Source organism: Octopus bimaculoides, chromosome 1 (assembly GCF_001194135.2).
Source record: "Octopus bimaculoides isolate UCB-OBI-ISO-001 chromosome 1, ASM119413v2, whole genome shotgun sequence".
NCBI classification, from domain to species: Eukaryota; Metazoa; Mollusca; class Cephalopoda; order Octopoda; family Octopodidae; genus Octopus; species Octopus bimaculoides.
Window position 1 is genome coordinate 105,827,547 of NC_068981.1, and position 20,142 is coordinate 105,847,688.

Consider the following 20,142-nt stretch of genomic DNA (forward strand, 5'->3'; position numbering starts at 1 on the left):
TACAGACACACACACAGCCACACATCAGTCACCAGGCTCTTTCCACACGCACACACTTACACACTTTCACATACATGCATGCACACCTTCATTTTGAGATCACCAGTACTTTATTATCTCCCCTTCTTCCTAGCTCTCCTGTCTAACTACTTTTGTCCAACCAGTTGCCATGATTGACTGCTAACTCCAAAAGTTTTTTTATTCTCTCTCTCTTTATTTCCTTTTATTCCTTTCTGTTGAAGAGCATAGGCTCGAAACATAAAAGACTTTCTCAGCTTCCCAAGTATCAAACTAATACACCTGCTTGGTGTTTATACACCTGCTTGGTGTTTATACACCTGTCTTCATCTTCTGTTTTTCTTTAAATTTCAGCTGTATATATGTATATGTATATGTTTGCGTGTCTGTGTTTGTGCCCCCACCATTGCTTGACAAGTGATGTTGGTGTTGTTTACATCCCCATAATCTAAAGGTTTGGCAAAGAGACTGGTACAATAAGTACTTGGCTTACAAAGAATAAGTCCTGGGGTTGATTTGTTCGACTAAAGGCAGTGCTCCAGTATGGCTGCAATCAAATTTCTGAAACAAATAAAAGAATAAAAGAATAAAAGAAAAAGAATACATTGGGTCTATGGTTGAATATATGTATTATTATATGTGAAATGATTTTCCTAACTTGATTCTCATTTCTATATTCATCTAACGCCTCAAGTTTGAATATCCTGAGTACTTCAAAGTGCTGTCTATACATTGGAAAATTTATTTCTCTTTTAAATATAATTATGTGCACATATATATATATATATATAAACAAACTTGGAAACGTTGAGTGGGTTGGTATTTTATAGAAAATAAAGTGAATTTGGAACACAGGATAGCTGTAAAAACAGCCTAGAAAGTTGGGTAAATAATACCCCTAGAAAATAGGAAAAAATTTGCCACCAGGCGGCATAATATTTTGTTATTGTTGTGTGTTATATATTCTCAGATAGTTCTATTCGAACAATAAACTACAATGAAGGTGTTCCAAACATTAGAAATCAAGTTATCTCCCTTCTGACCTTCAGCTTGCAGACACTTCATTGAGTTAAATCATTTCTTACTAACAGGGTAACATCCAACAAATTAGTCTTGTTCAAGGTTAAAAATGACAGAATGCACTGGTGATTGTTTCATTAATTGTTAGTGAAGCATAGGGATTATTAGAGTGGTATTCTGGAAGTAATGCTTGTAAAACTGGAGAGAACCAAAAATCTTGCATGTAACAGTTCTGTATTGTAATGATCAGCAAGATTGTATAGTCAACAGAAATGCTGTTATCCATCATATTTATTTTTTTAAATATTTCTTTAAAATTTCTATGGATAAATATTGTTTATACTAGCTGAAGCACCACTCTCTGTACAGTTTTTTTGTTAGTCATTATAAGAATATATATATATATGCAGCATGGAATTTTGTCAGTGAACAGGTCGCAATCTCAAAACGACGAAAATATTTTGGCAAATTAAATTTAAATGTAGATGGGAATCTAACAGTTTTTGTGTGTTTTTAAATGGCTTATAAACACCTTCCACACTGCAATTGTTTTTGTTCCAGCACACGATCTCAGATCAGGTCACTTGCTATGCAAGTACATCTCTGTAATATATATATTACACGCACACAGACACACACACAGACACACACACACAGACACACACACACACACACACAGACACACACACACACACACACACACACACATACACGCACACACACACATACACGCACACACACACATGATAGGCTTCTTTCCATTTCTGCTTACCAAATCCACTCACATTGCTTTGGTCAGCCTGAAGCTATAGTAGAAGACACTTGTTCAAGGTTCCACACAATGGGACTGAAACTGGAACCCTGTGCTTGGGTAGCAAATGTTTTACCACACATCATACCTGAGGAGGAACTGATCATAATTTTGAACACAAGAAAGTCAAATGCAAAAAGACTGAATTTCAAATGACTAAAAAATCAGAATATTGAAAGCTTAAAATCTAGATTATATTTTAGGGAAAAATAAGAAGAAAAGTGGTCTTAAAAAACATTTATATATGGTTTTAAAAGGGAGTTTATTTGAAAGATATAATATATTAAAAAACATATTTAAAATTTACTTTGAAAAATTTATAGTTATTGCAAAGATACAATATCAAAGACATGTGAAAACTTAAATATTTATTGAATATATCCTTTCTTTAATTTTTCTCATTTCTGAATATTTTTCTTGTTTTCTTTCAATGCAAGTATACTGGATAATCAAAAGCTCTTTATAAACTAGTATCACACAGCAAAAAGCAAGGTGAAAGAAGATAAACAAGTAATTGGGCCTAATTTCAGTCAATCACAATTCAGTGTTGAAAATATTCAGTAATGAGAGAATTTAAAAAGGAAATAATCATTTGTTTTTGCCTGTGTGTTTGATATCATATCCCTGCAATACTCTTTTAATAACATTTTAATAACATTCTATAATACTTTTCTGAAATAAACTGCTTTTAAAACTGCAGATATATGCCTTTCATGATAGTTTTTCTTATTATTTTTCCCTAAAATATTTTAAGTTTCAGAGTTTTGAGCTTTCAACATTATGACATCTAATATTCTGAGAATTAGATTTTGCAGTAATTGCCTCCTCTACTGGTGATCTCCAAAATCTGCAAGACTGGTCTTTTTTTTTGGGGGGGGGGGACTTTTTCTTGTACATGCCTGTCTAAAAGGACTTACATTGTTAGATGTAATTATGTACAGCATGTAAAAATATTGATCTTAAGTTAGAAATCTATTAATTATTTTGTGCATGTTATGCCTAAATGATTTGTTCAGTTATGAATCCCTAATAATAAATCACTAACAGTACTTTATGTATGTTATTATTTATCTGGTAAAGGTAGGTTTTGGGGAACTTATAGGAATTTGTAATTTTCTTCTAATAAAAAAGGAATTATTTATGATCCATCTTTATCATTAAAAAGTTTTCATATGTTAAATCCTTGGGGTCGATTAGCATCTGGGAAAATCACTAAAATAATTAACAGTTATCTACTGATTTTTCTATTTGATTATATTCTTTCCCTACAAATTTGGAACCATGTGCTTATTTAAGATATTATCATTTTTGCTATATTGCTAATATATATTGCTGGTTTCAGCCATTCAGAAGTACTCTAACATCCATGAAGCTGTGAAAGCAGGTGATGTAAATGAACTTACAAAAATGGTTAAATGTGGTGCCAGTGTTAATGAAATCAGAGGAAGAGACAAGTTTACTCCATTGCACACAGCTTGCAATATTGGAGCATTGGAAGTAAGATGTAGTTATTTCTAGAAGCTTTATAACAGTCTTTCTACTCTTTTACTCTACACAGTGTGCAAGGTATTTGTGAACAAATTTTAGGTCATAAATGGGAGACAATGTAATGTAATGCTATATGGCATGCACCAAATTTTGACTTATTTCTCTTTGAAATGTATTGACACTGTGGCCGTAGCTGTGACCACAGTGACTTGGAGATTGCCAGTTTCTTGAACAAGATTGAGACATTTGTGTTTTTGGTTAAGAAAGAGCTGGGATTCACTGGTAGAGACAAAACATCCATGGTCAAAATAAAGAAACATTCTTGGTAGTCAGATGTTTTTGGGAATTCATCCAGCAGGCACAGAACATCATCAGTAACAACCCCAGTAGATCAGTGAGATCCATCACTGAGAAGCTGAAGACAGCAGATTCCTCCATTAGATTTGTGGTACATGATGTGATAAAGGGAATACAGTTCACATCCAGCAAGACCTAAGAGAACTTTGTGATCATGACACTCCCAACGTCATGTGACTTCCTTGTTCTCTTTACTTGAATCCCCTGACTTTCTGTATCTGGAGTATCATTTAGAAGAAAAATAGTTGGTGACAATATGATGTCAAAAACTCATTGGGGATTGCCGAGGATAGCATAGGTAGGAGCACCTGGTCCTGGTATACAGTCACCTCTGTAGCCATACTAGGCTATCATTGGCACTGCAGGCAGTTTTGTTGAATGCTTGTTTCTTTAACATTGAACAGATGTACGTTTTTTAGGGGAATGTTTTCTTCTTTATCTGATGTCTTTGTTCTTCATCATGTTTTGTTTATTCTCACAATGAAAAGGTGGTGAATTGGCAAAATCAGTAAAACAACAGACAGATTGTCTTAGGATATTTGTTTCATTTTGAGTTCAAATCTTGCCAAGGTCAACTCTGCTGTTCATCCTTTTTTGAGTTATATTTGGTTTTCCAACACATCTATGAGGGCAGTGATTCTGAGCAACATGGCCTCAAATCACGATGATCCATTCTATCCATGACAGCATGGAAAGTAGAAGTAAAAAATGATAAGGATTATGATGATAATGAGGATTAATCAGAGGATGAAAGGCAGCATTTCTGATGCTTTCCAAGGCCTCTGAAGCCGATAAGAGAAAAGGAGAAAGTTTGTCTCAGAACAGAGACCTGTCCTAAGTACTTGCAACAGAGTGAACCTCATTTAAGTGAACTCCATGTAATAGTTGTTAAAGCTGATGACAGATTAAGTCATAGATCTAGTCAATGTTGGGTGATCAAAGGTCTAACAATAATAATTCACTATATATAACAAAGGTAGAACATTAATATGGCTGGGCAGGAGAATTTAAATTGTATTTCTCTTTGTAGGTACTTCACTGGTTGATGTGGAAAAGGGCAGACCCAAATCTATGCACACCTCAAGGCTGGACTCCAGCACATATTGCAGCTATAAGAGGAGAAGATACTTGTCTCCAGGTATATCATAAAATTAGACTAGTTTCAATTATAACATGTTCTGCATAATGTGATATTCTGATATATCGTCATCGTCATCATCATCATCATTTAATGTCTGCTCTCCATGTTGGCATGGGTTAGACAGTTTGACTGGAACTGATGAGCCAGAGAGCTGCCCCAGCTTCTAGTCTGATTTGGCATGGTTTTTACAGCTGGATGCCCTTCCTAATACCAACTACTCCAGGAGTGTAATGCGTGCTTTTTACATGCCACTGAGACAAATGCCATTTACATGACACCAGCAACAACCACGACTATGATTCACGGGTGCTATTTACATGGCACTGGCAGTGACCATGACTATGATTCACAGGTACCATTTACATGGCACCGGCAATGACCATGTCTCATGGGTGCCATTTACGTGATACCATCAACAACCATGACTATGATGCATGGGTGCCATTTACATGACACCAGCATGGCCACAACTATAATTTCACTTGGCCTGATGAGTCTTCTTTATATATATATATATATATATCACCTTGATCGGCCAGGCATTCTGGTTCTGAGTCAGATCCATTGGCTACAGCATTCACTTCATTCCCCTCATACTCTCACCATTCTTCTCCACATTGCTCCAAACATTTTTCTTAAATCATCTTCCCATCTGATTGAAGATCTTCCAAGTGGTCTCTTCCACTTGCATGTGTACCACTCAATAACTGCACTGGTCCACCAATCGTCTGTGAACCTTGCGACATGGTTGGCCCATCATACCTTTGTGCGGTGGTATTCTGCACTGATGTCCTTCACTCCAGTTTTGTCTCTGATCTCCTCATTCTGGATGTAATCTCTTAACAAGATTCCCTGCATTGACCTTCCCATGGCTTTCTGTACTGTAAGCAGATGTTGTTTGTCTCTCTCTTCATCAAGGCCCAAGTCTCACATATATGTAGCATTGCAGGTAAGACAGTGCTGTTGAAGAGATTGGTGTGAATTGCCTTGTCTAGGTTTGCCTTCAGCACATCTTTCACTAGGTTGAACGCTCTCTATCCTGTTCTTACCCTTCACAAGATCTCATTCTCCATCTCTCATCTCATAGCCACTTCTTGGCTGAGATACACATAGCTGCTCACCTCTGACTGTTAGGTGACTGATCGCTATGCCTTCAGACTTTATGTACTTGGTTTTCAAATGGTTTATCTTCAGGTCAACCACTGAACTCCTGAAATCCAGTTCATTCAATATGGTCTGCAGCTGATTGATCCACTATCAGCACTATGTCACCAGTGAATCTTAGATGGGTGAGTAGTTCTCCATTTATCCTTATGTCTCCACTCCAGTTCATGTTTCGTATGACCATCTTGAGACATGCCATAAAGAGCTTAGGAGAGATGGTGCCTCCTTGCTTGACACCCTTCACCACAGGAACATTTACTGGTGAGGATAACAGGGCCTCATTCAGTATTCACCTTTCTAAGGCAGGTGATGTACTGCATTGTCACACCCTCCTTCCTGAGAGCTTGCAGTACTGCATTGGTTTTGTCACTGTTGAAGGTTTTCTCATAATGCACAGAGGCAACAGGTACTCTCTCACTTGTTCCAGCAACTGTGTTAGAGTGAATATATGATTTATAGTGCTGTACTTCTTTCTGAACCCTACCTGTTCTTTTGGTTGCTGCTCATCCAGTTGTTGAGATATTCACAAGCTGTTCACAAAGATATATATATATGTATATATATATATGTATATATATATATATTTAGCAGAAGGAGCAAAGTGACAAGAGCTGTAAATTTATATAGTTGGTGAAAAATTATATTTCCCTGGATTATTCTAGACTAAATTTTGAAAGCAATTCATCATCATCATCATTGTTTAATGTCCACCTTCCATGCTAGAATGGTCCTATTGATAATTTCATGTTTTTCAAATAGTTTGTCCCTTATGTCATTCAATAAGCAAATACATGCACAAATAAATAAACAAAGGAAAATTAATTTGTGTGCATGTTCACTCACGCATGCACGCATGCACACATGCAATCATGCATGCATGCATGCATGCACACACACACACACACACACAAATTTGCACACATATATACTACTCAGAACTTATGAAACAAAGGCTAACTAAAAGTCTGAAAGCATACATGGACATTTAGGACACACTTATGGATATGCTTTCAGCAGGCAATGGGTTCAATAAATCATCATCATCATTATCATCGTTTAACGCCTGCTTTCCATGCTAGCATGGGTTGGACGATTTGACTGAGGACTGGTGATCCAGATGGCTACACCAGGCTCCAATCTGATTTGGCAGAGTTTCTACAGCTGAAGTTAATTATTGTTTTCAGTGTCATTGTCAAAGAGTTTAGTAGTTATAGCTGCTCACGTCTTAACGTCTTCCCTGTGGATGTTAGCTTGAACAAAAAAAAAGCTAGTTACATACTGTCTATTCTTAATTCCACTCTCATTATGCTGCTCTATATAGCACAGAAAACGACTCTTTTGAAATTAATTCTAAATATATTTAATTCTTTAGTATTCAAACAAAGTTCTGATGTTATGAATATAGTATGATTTCTTCAAACTGACAATACTTGTTTTTTTTTTACACATTACTTTCATTATCAAAAATACCACCCACTAAACTACTAAAAACAAATCATCTTTTCCTTGGTTTCATCATTTACATGTAAATGCATTGACATATTTAATGTTTTTATTTTTATATTAAACATAAGGTTTAAATATTAGTTTCAAATTTTGTCACAAGGCCAGGAATTTCAGGGGTGGGGTTAAGTCGTCTACATCAATCCCAGTGCTCAACTGGTACTTATTTTATCAACTCTGAAAGGTTGAAAGGTAAAGTCAACCTCAGTGGAATTTGAACTCAGAATGTAAAGATGATTGAAATGCCACTAAGCATTTTGCCCAGCGTGATAATGATTCTGCCAGCTTGTCACCTTGTAAGGTTTAAATATTAAACTTAATTTAACTTACCATTTTCCTTTATTTGTTTTGTGATTTCCTTTCATTCTTTAAATCAATTCATTCACAAAAAATTTTATTTTTTAATTATTTCTAAATTGCATTGATATCAATAATAGTCATTTTGTTTTTTTGTATAATATTATTTTATTACCTACATATCTTTTTTTGTCTTTTTAATGATTATTGAATTTCTTTTTTGTAACCTCAGGCACTATCCAATAATAATGTGTCACTCAACGTAAGAGATAATTATGACAGAACACCGTTGCACATTGCTGCTGCTCATGGAAACTCATTTTGCTTGTATACAATTCTTAGAAATGCTACAGTAAGTTAAATGCTTCTTCTTTCTAAGCTCTGAAGTGGACAAGGTTAGCAGTTTTCAAACTGATGAATACCAGTCATACCCACCAAAGTAAAAACTGAATAATATTCTTTTATCTGTTTCAGTCATTGAAATGTGGCCATGCTGGGGCACCACCTTGAAGGGTTTAGTCAAACAAATTAATCCTACCAGTTATTCTTTTATTTTTAAAGTCTGGTACTTATTCTATTGCTATCTTTTACTGAACCTCTAAGGTACAGGAATGTAAGTAAACCAACACCTGTTGTCAAGTGGTGTGAGGACAAACACAAAGACAGGCACGCACGCACGCACACATGCACACGCGCGCACACACACACACATATACAATGGTCTTCCACATAGTTTCCATCTACCAAATTCATTCATGTGGCATTAGTCAACCTGAAGCTGTAGTAGAAGACACTTGCCCAAGGTGCCACACAGTGGGACTCAACCCAAAACCACATGGTTGCAAAGCAAACTCTTTAGCCCTACAGCTATGATTGCACCTATGGTGACATTTTATACTTTCTCTATTTGTATCTTTATAATTCTTCTTTTTTCACCATGATTTCACAGATTTGTAAAGTTCAAAACCATCTCATTAAACATGGTAGTTTGTTTACTCCCCTTTCAATCCTCTTAGCACCAGATTGTGAACCAGTTCTAGGCCATAGATCATTTAGTACCATATTGCACAGAAAGAATAAAAGAATATATCTTATTTTTATTTCATTTTACAGGATGATTTTGCATTATAGGTATGATGCAGTAATATATATATATATATATATATATATATATATATATATATATATATATATATATATATATATATATATATATATATGTTGAATAGCTATGCAGATCCCTCTACAGAAACCTGCTCTGCTCTACCTTTCTCATAGTCATCTCCTTGTCCCCTAGTATGAAGCTGACCTGCCACCTACCTCTGAGCTTGTGATAGCAGCAACAGCAACGATGATGATGACAACCATGACTGCAACCACAACCATGATGATAACAATTACAATGATAACGGTGGTCGTGGAGGTGGCAAAGTTGACGATGATGATGATGAGAGAGAAAAAGAAACAAACACTACACTTTCTCATATGATGCTTAAATTAGGAAATGTGTTTATTTTATGTACTTATTTAATTATTTTAATTTACAAAGACGTGAGACAATATTTAGGAAGATTGTTGACTGAGTACACAAACACTATAGAGTCAAATGTATGACAGAGATTTGATTCTCAGGTGAGCCCATGTCATTTCACTTAAGCATTGTATCTGCAATTTTTGTTGCTAATTAAGTCTGGTCTGTTGGGCCCTTTGACTTACACAAAGACAAAGACTCCTGTGGTGACCCAGTGATCTATAAAGAGAAAAGTGGCATTTTCCCTTTACTTACAGGCTGAATCTTTGGACTAGGAGTAACAGCTAATTCCTTACATTCTGGATGTGTGGGAGACATAAGCATCTGCAAAGCAAAACCTCTCTTTCTACGTAGAATTTATACTTGCTAGAGGAAACCAGTTAGCCTTTCAGTCTACAAGCACAAATGTTTTTTCTAGTTTAAAGAACTAGTTATGCAAGTATGAAATTGAATCTTTGAGTAATGATATTGGAAGAATAATGTGTCAAGAGTCTAGAACAGGTTTTTCAATCTTTATACAAGTTCTGCAAGTAGAATATAATTTAAGATCATGGTAAACATGAGAACCACTATTTTAATGTGTTCTTAGTTTGTAGAAGAGGATGAAATTACTTAAACTGTTTTGTTTGTTTTTTTATTTTTATTTGAAAAAAATTCCAGTATTTAATATATGCAGTAAAGGAAAATAAACATAATATAATGTAAACTTAATGTGCAGTATTTACACATTATTGTATTCCAAATAATCTCTTACATCTACTGGTGACACATAAGGTTTCTGCTCCTGATGTTGTATCAGCTAACTTATATTATTATTGGTTTTTGATAACAGTACTAAAAATCTGCTCACTATATTTCTATTACACTTCAAATATCTTCTTATATTGTTTAGAATACTTAATTACTCTATTTTCAATAAAATTCTTGGAATCTAACCTACCCAAGTGGTAATATCAGTTATGCTAATGCTGTCATAATGTTGCATGCTTTTTCCATGTTTGCACTTGGTCAAGACTAAGGTAACTATCAGGCACAGTTTTTATGGCAAGCCACAATATAACTTTATAACAGATTTACAAGATTCGAACTTACTGTAGTAGACTTGTATGATCATTATAAATACCTTTATGAAATATGTATATCATTGTATGAATATCATTATACAACACTATTATTACTGCAAATACCAATATTGATATCAAATTTAGGCACAAGGTCAGTAATTTTGAGGGAGAGGGCTAGTTGATTACATTGACTGCAGTGTTCAATTGGCACTTGTTTTATCAGTGCTGAAAGGATGAAATGCAAAGTCAGTCTCAGCAGAATTTGAACTTAAGATGTGAAGATGGCAGCATTTAGAATGTGAAGATGCTAAGCATTTTGCCTGGCATGCTAATGATTCTGCCAGGTCACCACCTTACAGCAAATACTAACATTAAAAGAGCCACAAACACTGGTGGTCTTCACAGCAACTACAAATTACTGCAATTTCTCTACAAAAGTACGTAGAAATTACAGTAATATGTTGAAAGCCACTGCCACTTCTATTATATAGTATACCAATTCAGATACTGATAGTGTTGCAACCACAGTTACAAAGACAAAGAGTTTATCTCAAGTCAGTGAATTATTAGAATATGAAGAAAAAAGTGATGTTCTGCATTAACAAAGAATAAAAGCAAAAAGTCAGGAAGAGGAATAAATCATCTTATCATAAGAGAGAAGTTTAAAAACTTTCTTTTTGTTGTATCACCTTATGATGATACTTGTTTACACTATAGCTGTGTAGTAACAGTAAAACATATAACAAAGCAGGGTAACAACAACGTAGCAATCCAATAAAGTCTCCACAAACTATGCACAAACCAACAAATGATATTCCGACAACTATCCAACGACACCTTACAGCTGTCTGTGATTAATGACTACTCTCTTTCCTGGTCTCTCACTCAGACCGTTACTAATTATAGTCATTCAGTCAAGTCTGTTACATAGAAGGGGTCGTGACTCTAACCACAACACCTTTTTAAATTGATCTAAGTTAAAACCTTCCAATTTATGTTCATTTATATTCTAAACACTATTTTAATAATGACAGTTATTTTATTAAATTCTTCATTATTTTTAAAATTCACTGAAACAATGATAATGTATTTCAACAGAAATGATAGCGTTAGAGTTAATTACTTCAATTTCCCTACATGAAAAATATCTACTAATCTTTCTTAATAATTAAGTGCAATCCCTTCTTACCTTTTGCTCCATATCATGCTTACCCTCTCCCATGTTATAGTATGCACAGGATAGTTTTGATGGTCGTGTGGAATAAAAATTCTGTAACCTATCTGTAACTGTTCCTTCAGGCACTTACATCTCTTAGAATTATGCAAAGTTAACATGACACAGCTCATATTTGATCATATCATATCTCTTAGAATTATGCAAAGTTAACATGATATTTGATCGCAAAAACATATTAATCCAGTTTTACACTTTTTGGCCAATTCACCTTCTTTATATTTTATGATGTTATAGGAAATTGATGCTGATGACAAAAATGGCTGGACTGCTATGCACCATGCATCCTTCCATGGCCACCTCGGTTGTGTACAGACACTGTATAAATGGCATGCAAAAACTGATGTCACAGATAAACAGGGAAACACACCAGGTGAGTGTCCTGCACAATATTGGCTTCTAACATAAACAGATTTTTCAGAGGTATAGCACACACACACATATATATAACAACGACAACAATTGTTAAACAATTATGCCTTTTCGAAAAATATAATGTAACATTGCTGCAAGGATGAGAAAGAGAAAGATGAGGAAGATGTGATAAGGTAAGAGATAGAATGTATGTTGCTGTAATGTAACATTTATGCATTTCCTAAAGGCATAAATGTTTAACAGCTGTTGTTGTTATTTAACAGCAGATCAACTGTGATCCAGTAATCCTATGATCAAAGGAATTCCCCTTTTGACCATTCTTTTTTCTTCAAACATAAAATACCTGGAACGACATAATCTTATATATCCATTTTTTAAGGTTTGATAGATAGTAGATTTAGTTGCTATTTCTAGCAGGTGAAAAGAATGTGTAGAGGCTTCTTTCTATTTATGTTGTGCAATGATATGATAGTAAATTCTTAGAGGACTGAATTAGAAAACTTACTTTTGAGACCTATTCATTATCTGCTTCACTTACATGACTAATACACATATAAAATCATGAATAAATGCCACAACTTTCCAAGTTCCCTCTCTTGTAAGCACAAAGATTTTATGGATGTGCAAGCAGTCATTATAATTGTATGAATAGCAAAGAGGACACAGTACTATTTGCAGCAAGACAGGTTAGTTGTGATATGTTGCACTCAGATATCTTTTTATGTAAACTTTATTATGCAGTCTATTGGACAAGTACTGATCTACATTAAGAAAATGGAAGCTAAACCTGTTTCTGGATAGGATGCCAGTTTCTTCCTATGACAGAAATTGAATGTAATACTGCAAACAAATGAATCACCCATCAGTTTTAAAGTGACTTTGCTACTATTGCTTACTGTAGGAAACTATACCATCTTTCAGAATCATTTTACAATAAAATGAATTGAATCATTTAAGAATTAAGTATCTTAGCCAGAAGTAGAAAGCAATACTAATAACAAAATATGAACCTTTTATCTTTTGGATCACTAGCCACTGGCTCAACAAATACTTGGCTATCTTTACTTTTAGCTTTAATCAAATTATAAGAAAATTAACTTCAAATTGGAGCAAATTAACTCCAATCATTACTTCTACAACAATAACAACAGCAATAGTTATAATTATCCACATCAATAACAGTCACACTCTTTACGACCACAACAATAACTAAACAGAGGTTGTTAATCACTCAATCAACATATCTCACAATGGGACCAAACCCCAAACCATGTGGTTGTGAGGTGCACTTCACAACCATGCCTGCACTTGTTACTTATACCATTTTGGGTCATTAGTTTTAAATTCCTACATCAGGAGTTCCAGCCAGCCAAGTTTATCGAGTAGCGCAATGCTTTATACCCTTTCACAATTACTGCAGTCTACCTGTGGTTAAAAACTTAGTCACTATTGGTTCAGCCAACAGCTAAAAGTTGTATCATGCACAAGTGCAGTACATGCCATTGTGTAGTTATAAGTTTGTTAGCTTTTTGTTCAGAGATGAAGACCAATAAAACAGGAATAGACAACTGAGAGCCAGTACAGTGTATTCTCCCTAAGGGATCTAAAGATCAGCAAGTTGAATAGCTCTGTAATTTTTTTCTTTTATTTTGTTTTAGCACACCTAGCTGCAATGGAAGGAAACTTACTTTGCCTTAAGTTTCTTGTCTCTTGCAAGAGTGACCCTAATGATATATTAAAGGCTTGCAATGATCTTGGAGAAGTCCCAAAAGATTTGGCCAGCCAATTCTACAAAGAAAATGTTGTTAATTATATTGAAGCCATTGAATGGAAAAAAGAACATCCAGAAAAATCTGAAAGTAAGTAGAGAGAATCATTTTAGATTACAAAAAAATCATTTACCTGATTATGAAAATGTAGTGATATAAAGTTCATAGCTTTAGGTCAGAAAGCATTTTTGTGAATTCAGCTTGCATGGAGTTTACCTTTTGCTCTACAATTCATTAAAAGTTCACTACATTTAATCTCTATCAAATCTAATAAAATATATGTAAAACTAGGCCAGTAGAAGATGGCTTGAGAATAGTCTTTCTCTATTAAGACCATTGATAATAATAATGTGGACATTCATAAAACATTCAATTATGTCTGGCTTGAGGATCTTCTAGCTAAATTCTACGTTTATAGCTATCTTGCATTTTTGAGTCTAAAGCTTCCTCTTAGACCACACTACTGCAGTGTGCACACAAGTGCAATCATTAATGACATCTAATAATACATACTTCTGTCTAAGACATCTGTTGCTCAGGTTTGAATATGTACCTGTACTGGTATGCACAAGACTGAGAAAAGTTTATTTTATAAAAGACTTACAAATTACTGTACATGCAAATCTTTCTTCTCCACATCTTTGGTGTTGTCCAAAAGAAAGGTATGGTAAGAGCCAATATAGCACAGCTCTAGTGTCATTTAGATGTTGCTTTCAGAATGCAATGAATGGTTCTGCTAATCTCACTGCTCTAGATTTGTGTTTTTTTTTTATCAACCCCAAAAAGATGAAAGACAAAGTTGACTGAAATGGAATTTGAACTCAGAGCGTAGATACACAGAATAATACCATGGTGGCTTTTCTCCAATGTTCTAATAACTTTTCCAATTCATCACCATTGCAGCATATGTTATTGCATGCAAGAATTAACAAGAATTAACTTGCTATCACTTTGAACAACACACACTCCTGTACAGGTGATACTATTCTTCATTCCTCTTTAAACTTCTATATAAAGGAATCATTTACATATATTGTAACACCTCATTCTAAACATACACTAACTGTATGAACTAAAACTTAGAGCTTATTTATCAATGGGAACATAGCATTGTCTTTTTTGATAGTACAAAGACTCGATTGTTACAAATATCCATGAAACTGTTTCGTACTTCATCACTTTTTAGTCACAAATAACACAAAATTAAGACTTCAAAATGACTACAAAAGCAAGGCATTACAAATCCTGATGGTCTTTGATGATAACCTGACATATACATATATAATATTGTTTAAGCCACATCACAAAATCTAGGTTTCTTCTTAGAGTAAGGAAATACTACAAAGAAACATCTACAAAGAAACCCATTTGATTGGCAAAGGTTCACTCACTAACATACCACAACCTGTAGCTCAGAGGTGCATTGTTTCTTCTCTCTGCCCCTACAATGACCACTGTTCCTCTGAACTAGCTAGTTGTACCCCCCTCTCCTCCCAGACTCATTCACCTCACTCATCTCTTTTCCTCCCATATTCTTACTGTGTCTCATATTCCACATCCCCCATTAAACACTTTTATATTCCTTTTCCCTTGTAACAGTTGGTAAATCTGCTATACCTGTGCTTTCTTACAGATACTGAACTACAGATGTTTAAATTGAACATTAACTGCATGCATCTCACCAGTCTGAGAAAACCTGCAGTAGTCATCAGCACTGCTCCTCCTTTGATTAATTTGTATCACATAAAAATGAATCAATTTTATAAAGTAAATCTATAAAAATTCAGAAGAGGTTTTGTTTCTATCTGTTCCTCTGTTCCTTTTTTTCCAATTTTTTCCTTTCTTTTTTTTAGTTATACTTGCTTAGCATATGACTTGGCTGGGGATATTGTGTTGAAACTGAAAACCTAGCATCATGAAAGAGTGCTAATAAATATTTAAAACACATAGTTCCGCTGTAAGGCACCTTGGGCAAGTGTCTTCTACTATAGCTTCGGGCTGACCAAAGCCTTGTGAGTGGATTTGGTAGACGGAAACTGAAAGAAGCCTGTCGTATATGTGTGTATATACGTATATATCTGTGTGTGTGTGTGTCTTTGTGTCTGTGTTTATCCTCCCATCGCTGCTTGACAACCTGTGCTGGTGTGTTTACATCCTCATAACTTAGCGGTTCAGCAAAAGAGACCGATAGAATAAGTACTATGCTTAAAAAATAAGTTCTGGGGTCGATTATTCAGCCAAAGCCCTTCAAGGTTGTGCTCCAGCAGAGCCACAGTCAAATGACTGAAACAAGTAACAGAATAAAAGAATACTATCACATTAATTTTTGATTAATTTCATGGTGTTATATAATATAAATATATACAACTACAATCTGGTCACTGACACAACTACAAGTAGTTTCTGAAAACTGAATGTGTTTATGATGTTGACATTTCGTTATTTCAGATTTATCTTTCCCTGCTCATGTGGCTGCTTCTAGAGGCAACCTTGAACATTTGCAAATGTTGATAGAAAATGGTATTGTGAGCATCAACGAGTGTGATAGCAATGGATCTACATTAGCTCATAAAGGTATAAAACTTTGACATTTAAATGAATCTTTACATTTGTATGTTGTTTTGTTGCATTTTTTTAGGCACTATATTGAGTCATGCAAAAGTCCAACCCAGTTCAATATCTTTCAGTTGAACAGCTGAAGGAATAATTTATCTTATTTAACTAAACACAAGAACTGGGATGTAATTGATTGAATAAACACAGTATGTTACTGGTATTTGTTTTGACAATCTGGAACAGACAAAGGATAAGTTGACTATAGCAGGATTTGAGTTGGGAAGGAAGAGATAATAAAAAAAAACCACATTTTACAGTGTTTAATAGCTTGACATTTCACTGTTTCTGCCATTTCACTGTTAATCTTTTGATTAATAAGAAATTAATAAGGATTTCTGATTTGGGTACAAGGCCAGCAACTTTGAAGGAAAATATTTGTCAATTACACCAACTCCAGTAATTGACTGGTACTTATTCTATTTACACAGAAAGGTTGAAAGGCAGAATTGACTTTGGCAGGATTTGAGCTCAAATCATAAAGAGCCAAAACAAATACCACAAAGGTGTAATGATGCTAAAATTGGAAGATGTGTAAATTTAAGATTTGTTGTTGGCACTCCGTCGCTTACAATGTTGAGGGTTCCAGTTGATCTGATCAACGAAACAGCAAGCTCATGAAATTAACGTGCAAGTGGCTGAGCACTCCACAGACATGCATACCCATAACATAGTTCTCGGGGATATTCAGCATGACACAGTGTGACAAGGCTGACCCTTTGAATTACAGACACAACAGAAACAGGAAGTAAGAGTGAGAGAAAGTTGTGGTAGAAGAGTACAGCAGGGTTCGCCACCATCCCCTGCCAGAGCCTCATGGAGCTTTAGGTGTTTTTGCTCAATAAACACTCAAAACGCCCGGTCTGGGAATCGAAACCATGATCCTATGACCACGAGTCCACTGCCCTAACCACTGGGCCATTGCACCTCCACAAATTTAAGATTTATATTTGCATAAAAAAAGAATAATAGGAGTCAGTCAAATTGATTAGTACAGTAATCTTTAAGGTTCTGCTTAGCATTAAATAGTTATTACAAATTTAAATCCTTTCATGGATATAGTTTGGGTGAGATTTATACTAGAGATACCATGTAAATAAATAATTCTTTTGATGAGACACAAGATTAATTTTGTGGAATTTGTTTACAATCAGTTGATTCAAGGTATTTATTCTCTAAGCAATTCTATGTTTCTCTACCAACTGGTGTATATTCTTGTACATTTACTTAGTGATTCTTCTGGCAGCTATGGTGAAATCTAATGCTCCACTGCTGAGGTCACAATGACACCAAAATATGTGTTGTCTCCTGTACTTACTGAAATAATTCAAATAATATTGGTTATTGACTTATATAGTTTTTTTTTTTCATTGCATAATTATTTCTTGTTAGCATTCTTGTGCTTCTAGCATTAACTTCGTTAACACTATCTATTAAGCCAATCATTATATTGATATCAGTTCGATGATTATCAATCATCTTTACTCAATCTAATCAACTAATCATTTTCGTTTAATTAAATTAATCAACAGATATATCACAATTCAATTAATTTACATCTTCCCTCTTAATTGCTTTCTGTCCCTTGTCCCTTTCACTGATGACTCATTCTGAGTTCTTCTATCACCACCACCATCACACCACTATCACTATATCTATTTACAGTAAAGCTTGGAACTACAATATGATTACAAACCAACAAGAAAGCCTCTTCAAGATTGCTTGACTTGAAAGAAATAGAAGTCAAGTCTTCCTCATATTTCTGCTTACTGTTTTAAAAAGGGGTACATTGTGACTTAGTGATTACGATATTCATCTCACAATAATATGATTGTGAGTTCAATTTCCAGTAGCATGTTGTGTCCTTGAGCACTTTATTTCACATTGCTCCAGTCCATTCATTTGGCAAAAATGAGTTGTATCTGTAATTCAAAAGGGCCAGCCTTGTCATATTCTATGTCACGTTGAACCTACCTAAAAACTACATTAAGGGTACACATGTCTGTGGAGTGCTCAGCCTCTTGCATGTTAATTTCACAAGCAGGCTGTTTTGTTGATTATATCAACTGGCACACTTGTCGTTGTAACCAATGGAGAGCCAGGCCAGATTATATAGATTAGGATACATTCTGTGAAAAAGACAAAGGGACAGTCATAGTTAGAATGCCATTGATCATAATCAACTCAGTCATAGGATACACACAATATCTTTCTTTCTTTCAGCTGCAGGCCAAGGTCAAACTCATATATTGCAGTGGTTAATTGAAATGGGTGCTACTGTATCTATAAGTAATCATGTTGGTGATTCACCAAAGGATTTAGCTGAGCGCTTTGCTCATCTAGCATGTATCAAACTGTTACAGGATGCTTACCCAGGTTGGTAAAAAGTACTTCTTTACATACAGCCCCCCACCCCCACACACACATACTCTAAGTAATGTTTGAATGTCTTTGCATATAATTATGCATAAGACACAGACATTAATATATGTGAGTCTGTATCTATCTATCAGGCTAAGTAAAGAGTAAGTAACGTTTTGGAAAATGAAATTCATCACAATATATTTCAAGAATGTGGAAATTTTATTCATCAAAGTAAGTACAGTTACAATCAACACATTTTTGCCAATGAGTTACAAGCTTGTTTATTCTGGTATCATAAAAATCTGGAGTTCTGGAGCTGATGAACTCTCTTGAACGCACTTTCAGCATCAATTTGATTTTTGAACTCCTTCTCTTGCAGGAAGCTATCAAGGTGCTTGAAAAAGTGGTAGATGGTAGCAGAAAGGTCTGGGGAGTAAGCTGGCTGGGCAAGAACTTTGTAGCCAAGTTCCCTCAATTTCTGGAGCATCATTAGTAAAATGTGTGGTCTAGCATTGTCATGAAGAATGATTGGCTCTCTTCTGTTGACCAGCAGTTTTTCATTCATTCTGGCAAATTCATGGCAATATGTTTCTGCAGTAATGGTTTTTCCGGGTTTTAAGAAGTTATAGTGGATGAGTCCAGCAGTACGCCACTAAACTATAAGCTTCTTTTTGAAGAGCTTGGGTTTAGGGAAGGTTTTAGTGCTTCATTTTGGTCCAACCACTACGAAGAATATTTTTTATAATTGTATAGAATCCAGTTTTCATCACAAGTTACAATATGGTCAAGATATGGATTGGTCTGGTTATGGAGAAATGATGAGCAAATTTCATATCTGCACATTTTCTGGTTTTCATTTAAATCATGTGGTACCCATTTGTCGAGCTTTTGTCATTTTCCGATTGCATGCAGTTTTCTGGCCCACTTGAAGTTTTTTTGCTAGTTCTCAAGTGGTTTCAAGTGGATCTTTCTCAATGATGGTCTTTAATTGATTGTCATTGATGACAGATGGGCATCCACTACGCTCACGATCTTCAAAGCTCAGGTCTCCACTGCGAAATCGTTTAGACCATTTTCAAGCTGACCACTCACTTTCCTCACCACACATTTTGTTGATATCACGAGCAGTTTCAGCTGCTTTATATCCTTTTTTGAAATTGAATAGCAAAATTACCCAAATAAAATGCTTTGACAATTCTATTTCAGACGATTGTAACAGGGGTGACAAAAATATCAATGTTAATTTATTGATGCATTTGGGTAAATCTATGTCTTTTTTATCAGATAATTGTAAAATAATGCTTTAAAAAAATTTGAAACTCTGTAAAAATCCAGTACAAATTCTTCATGGTTCAAAACGTTGTTTACTTTTTACTCAACCTGATATCTATCT

The 20,142-nt window shown here is 34.9% G+C and overlaps 1 protein-coding gene across 9 annotated transcripts in view; it reads left to right on the plus strand.

Moving 5' to 3' along the window:
- LOC106872285 (ankyrin repeat domain-containing protein 42) overlaps positions 1-20,142 on the plus strand; it is an 80,150-nt gene that overhangs the window by 49,399 nt on the left and 10,609 nt on the right. For 5 of the 9 annotated variants that reach the window (XM_052968973.1, XM_052968964.1, XM_014919212.2 and 2 more), the window contains exons 2-8: positions 3,192-3,346; positions 4,725-4,832; positions 8,032-8,151; positions 11,866-12,001; positions 13,662-13,862; positions 16,221-16,346; positions 18,609-18,761. In XM_052968973.1, coding sequence (XP_052824933.1) covers positions 3,257-3,346; positions 4,725-4,832; positions 8,032-8,151; positions 11,866-12,001; positions 13,662-13,862; positions 16,221-16,346; positions 18,609-18,761 — 934 coding nt within the window. In that variant the 5' untranslated portion in view covers positions 3,192-3,256. Of the gene's footprint in view, positions 1-3,191; positions 3,347-4,724; positions 4,833-6,029; positions 6,125-8,031; positions 8,152-11,865; positions 12,002-13,661; positions 13,863-16,220; positions 16,347-18,608; positions 18,762-20,142 lie in introns of those variants that run through there. The other 4 variants (XM_052968982.1, XM_052968984.1, XM_014919215.2 and 1 more) reach the window with 3 other exon arrangements.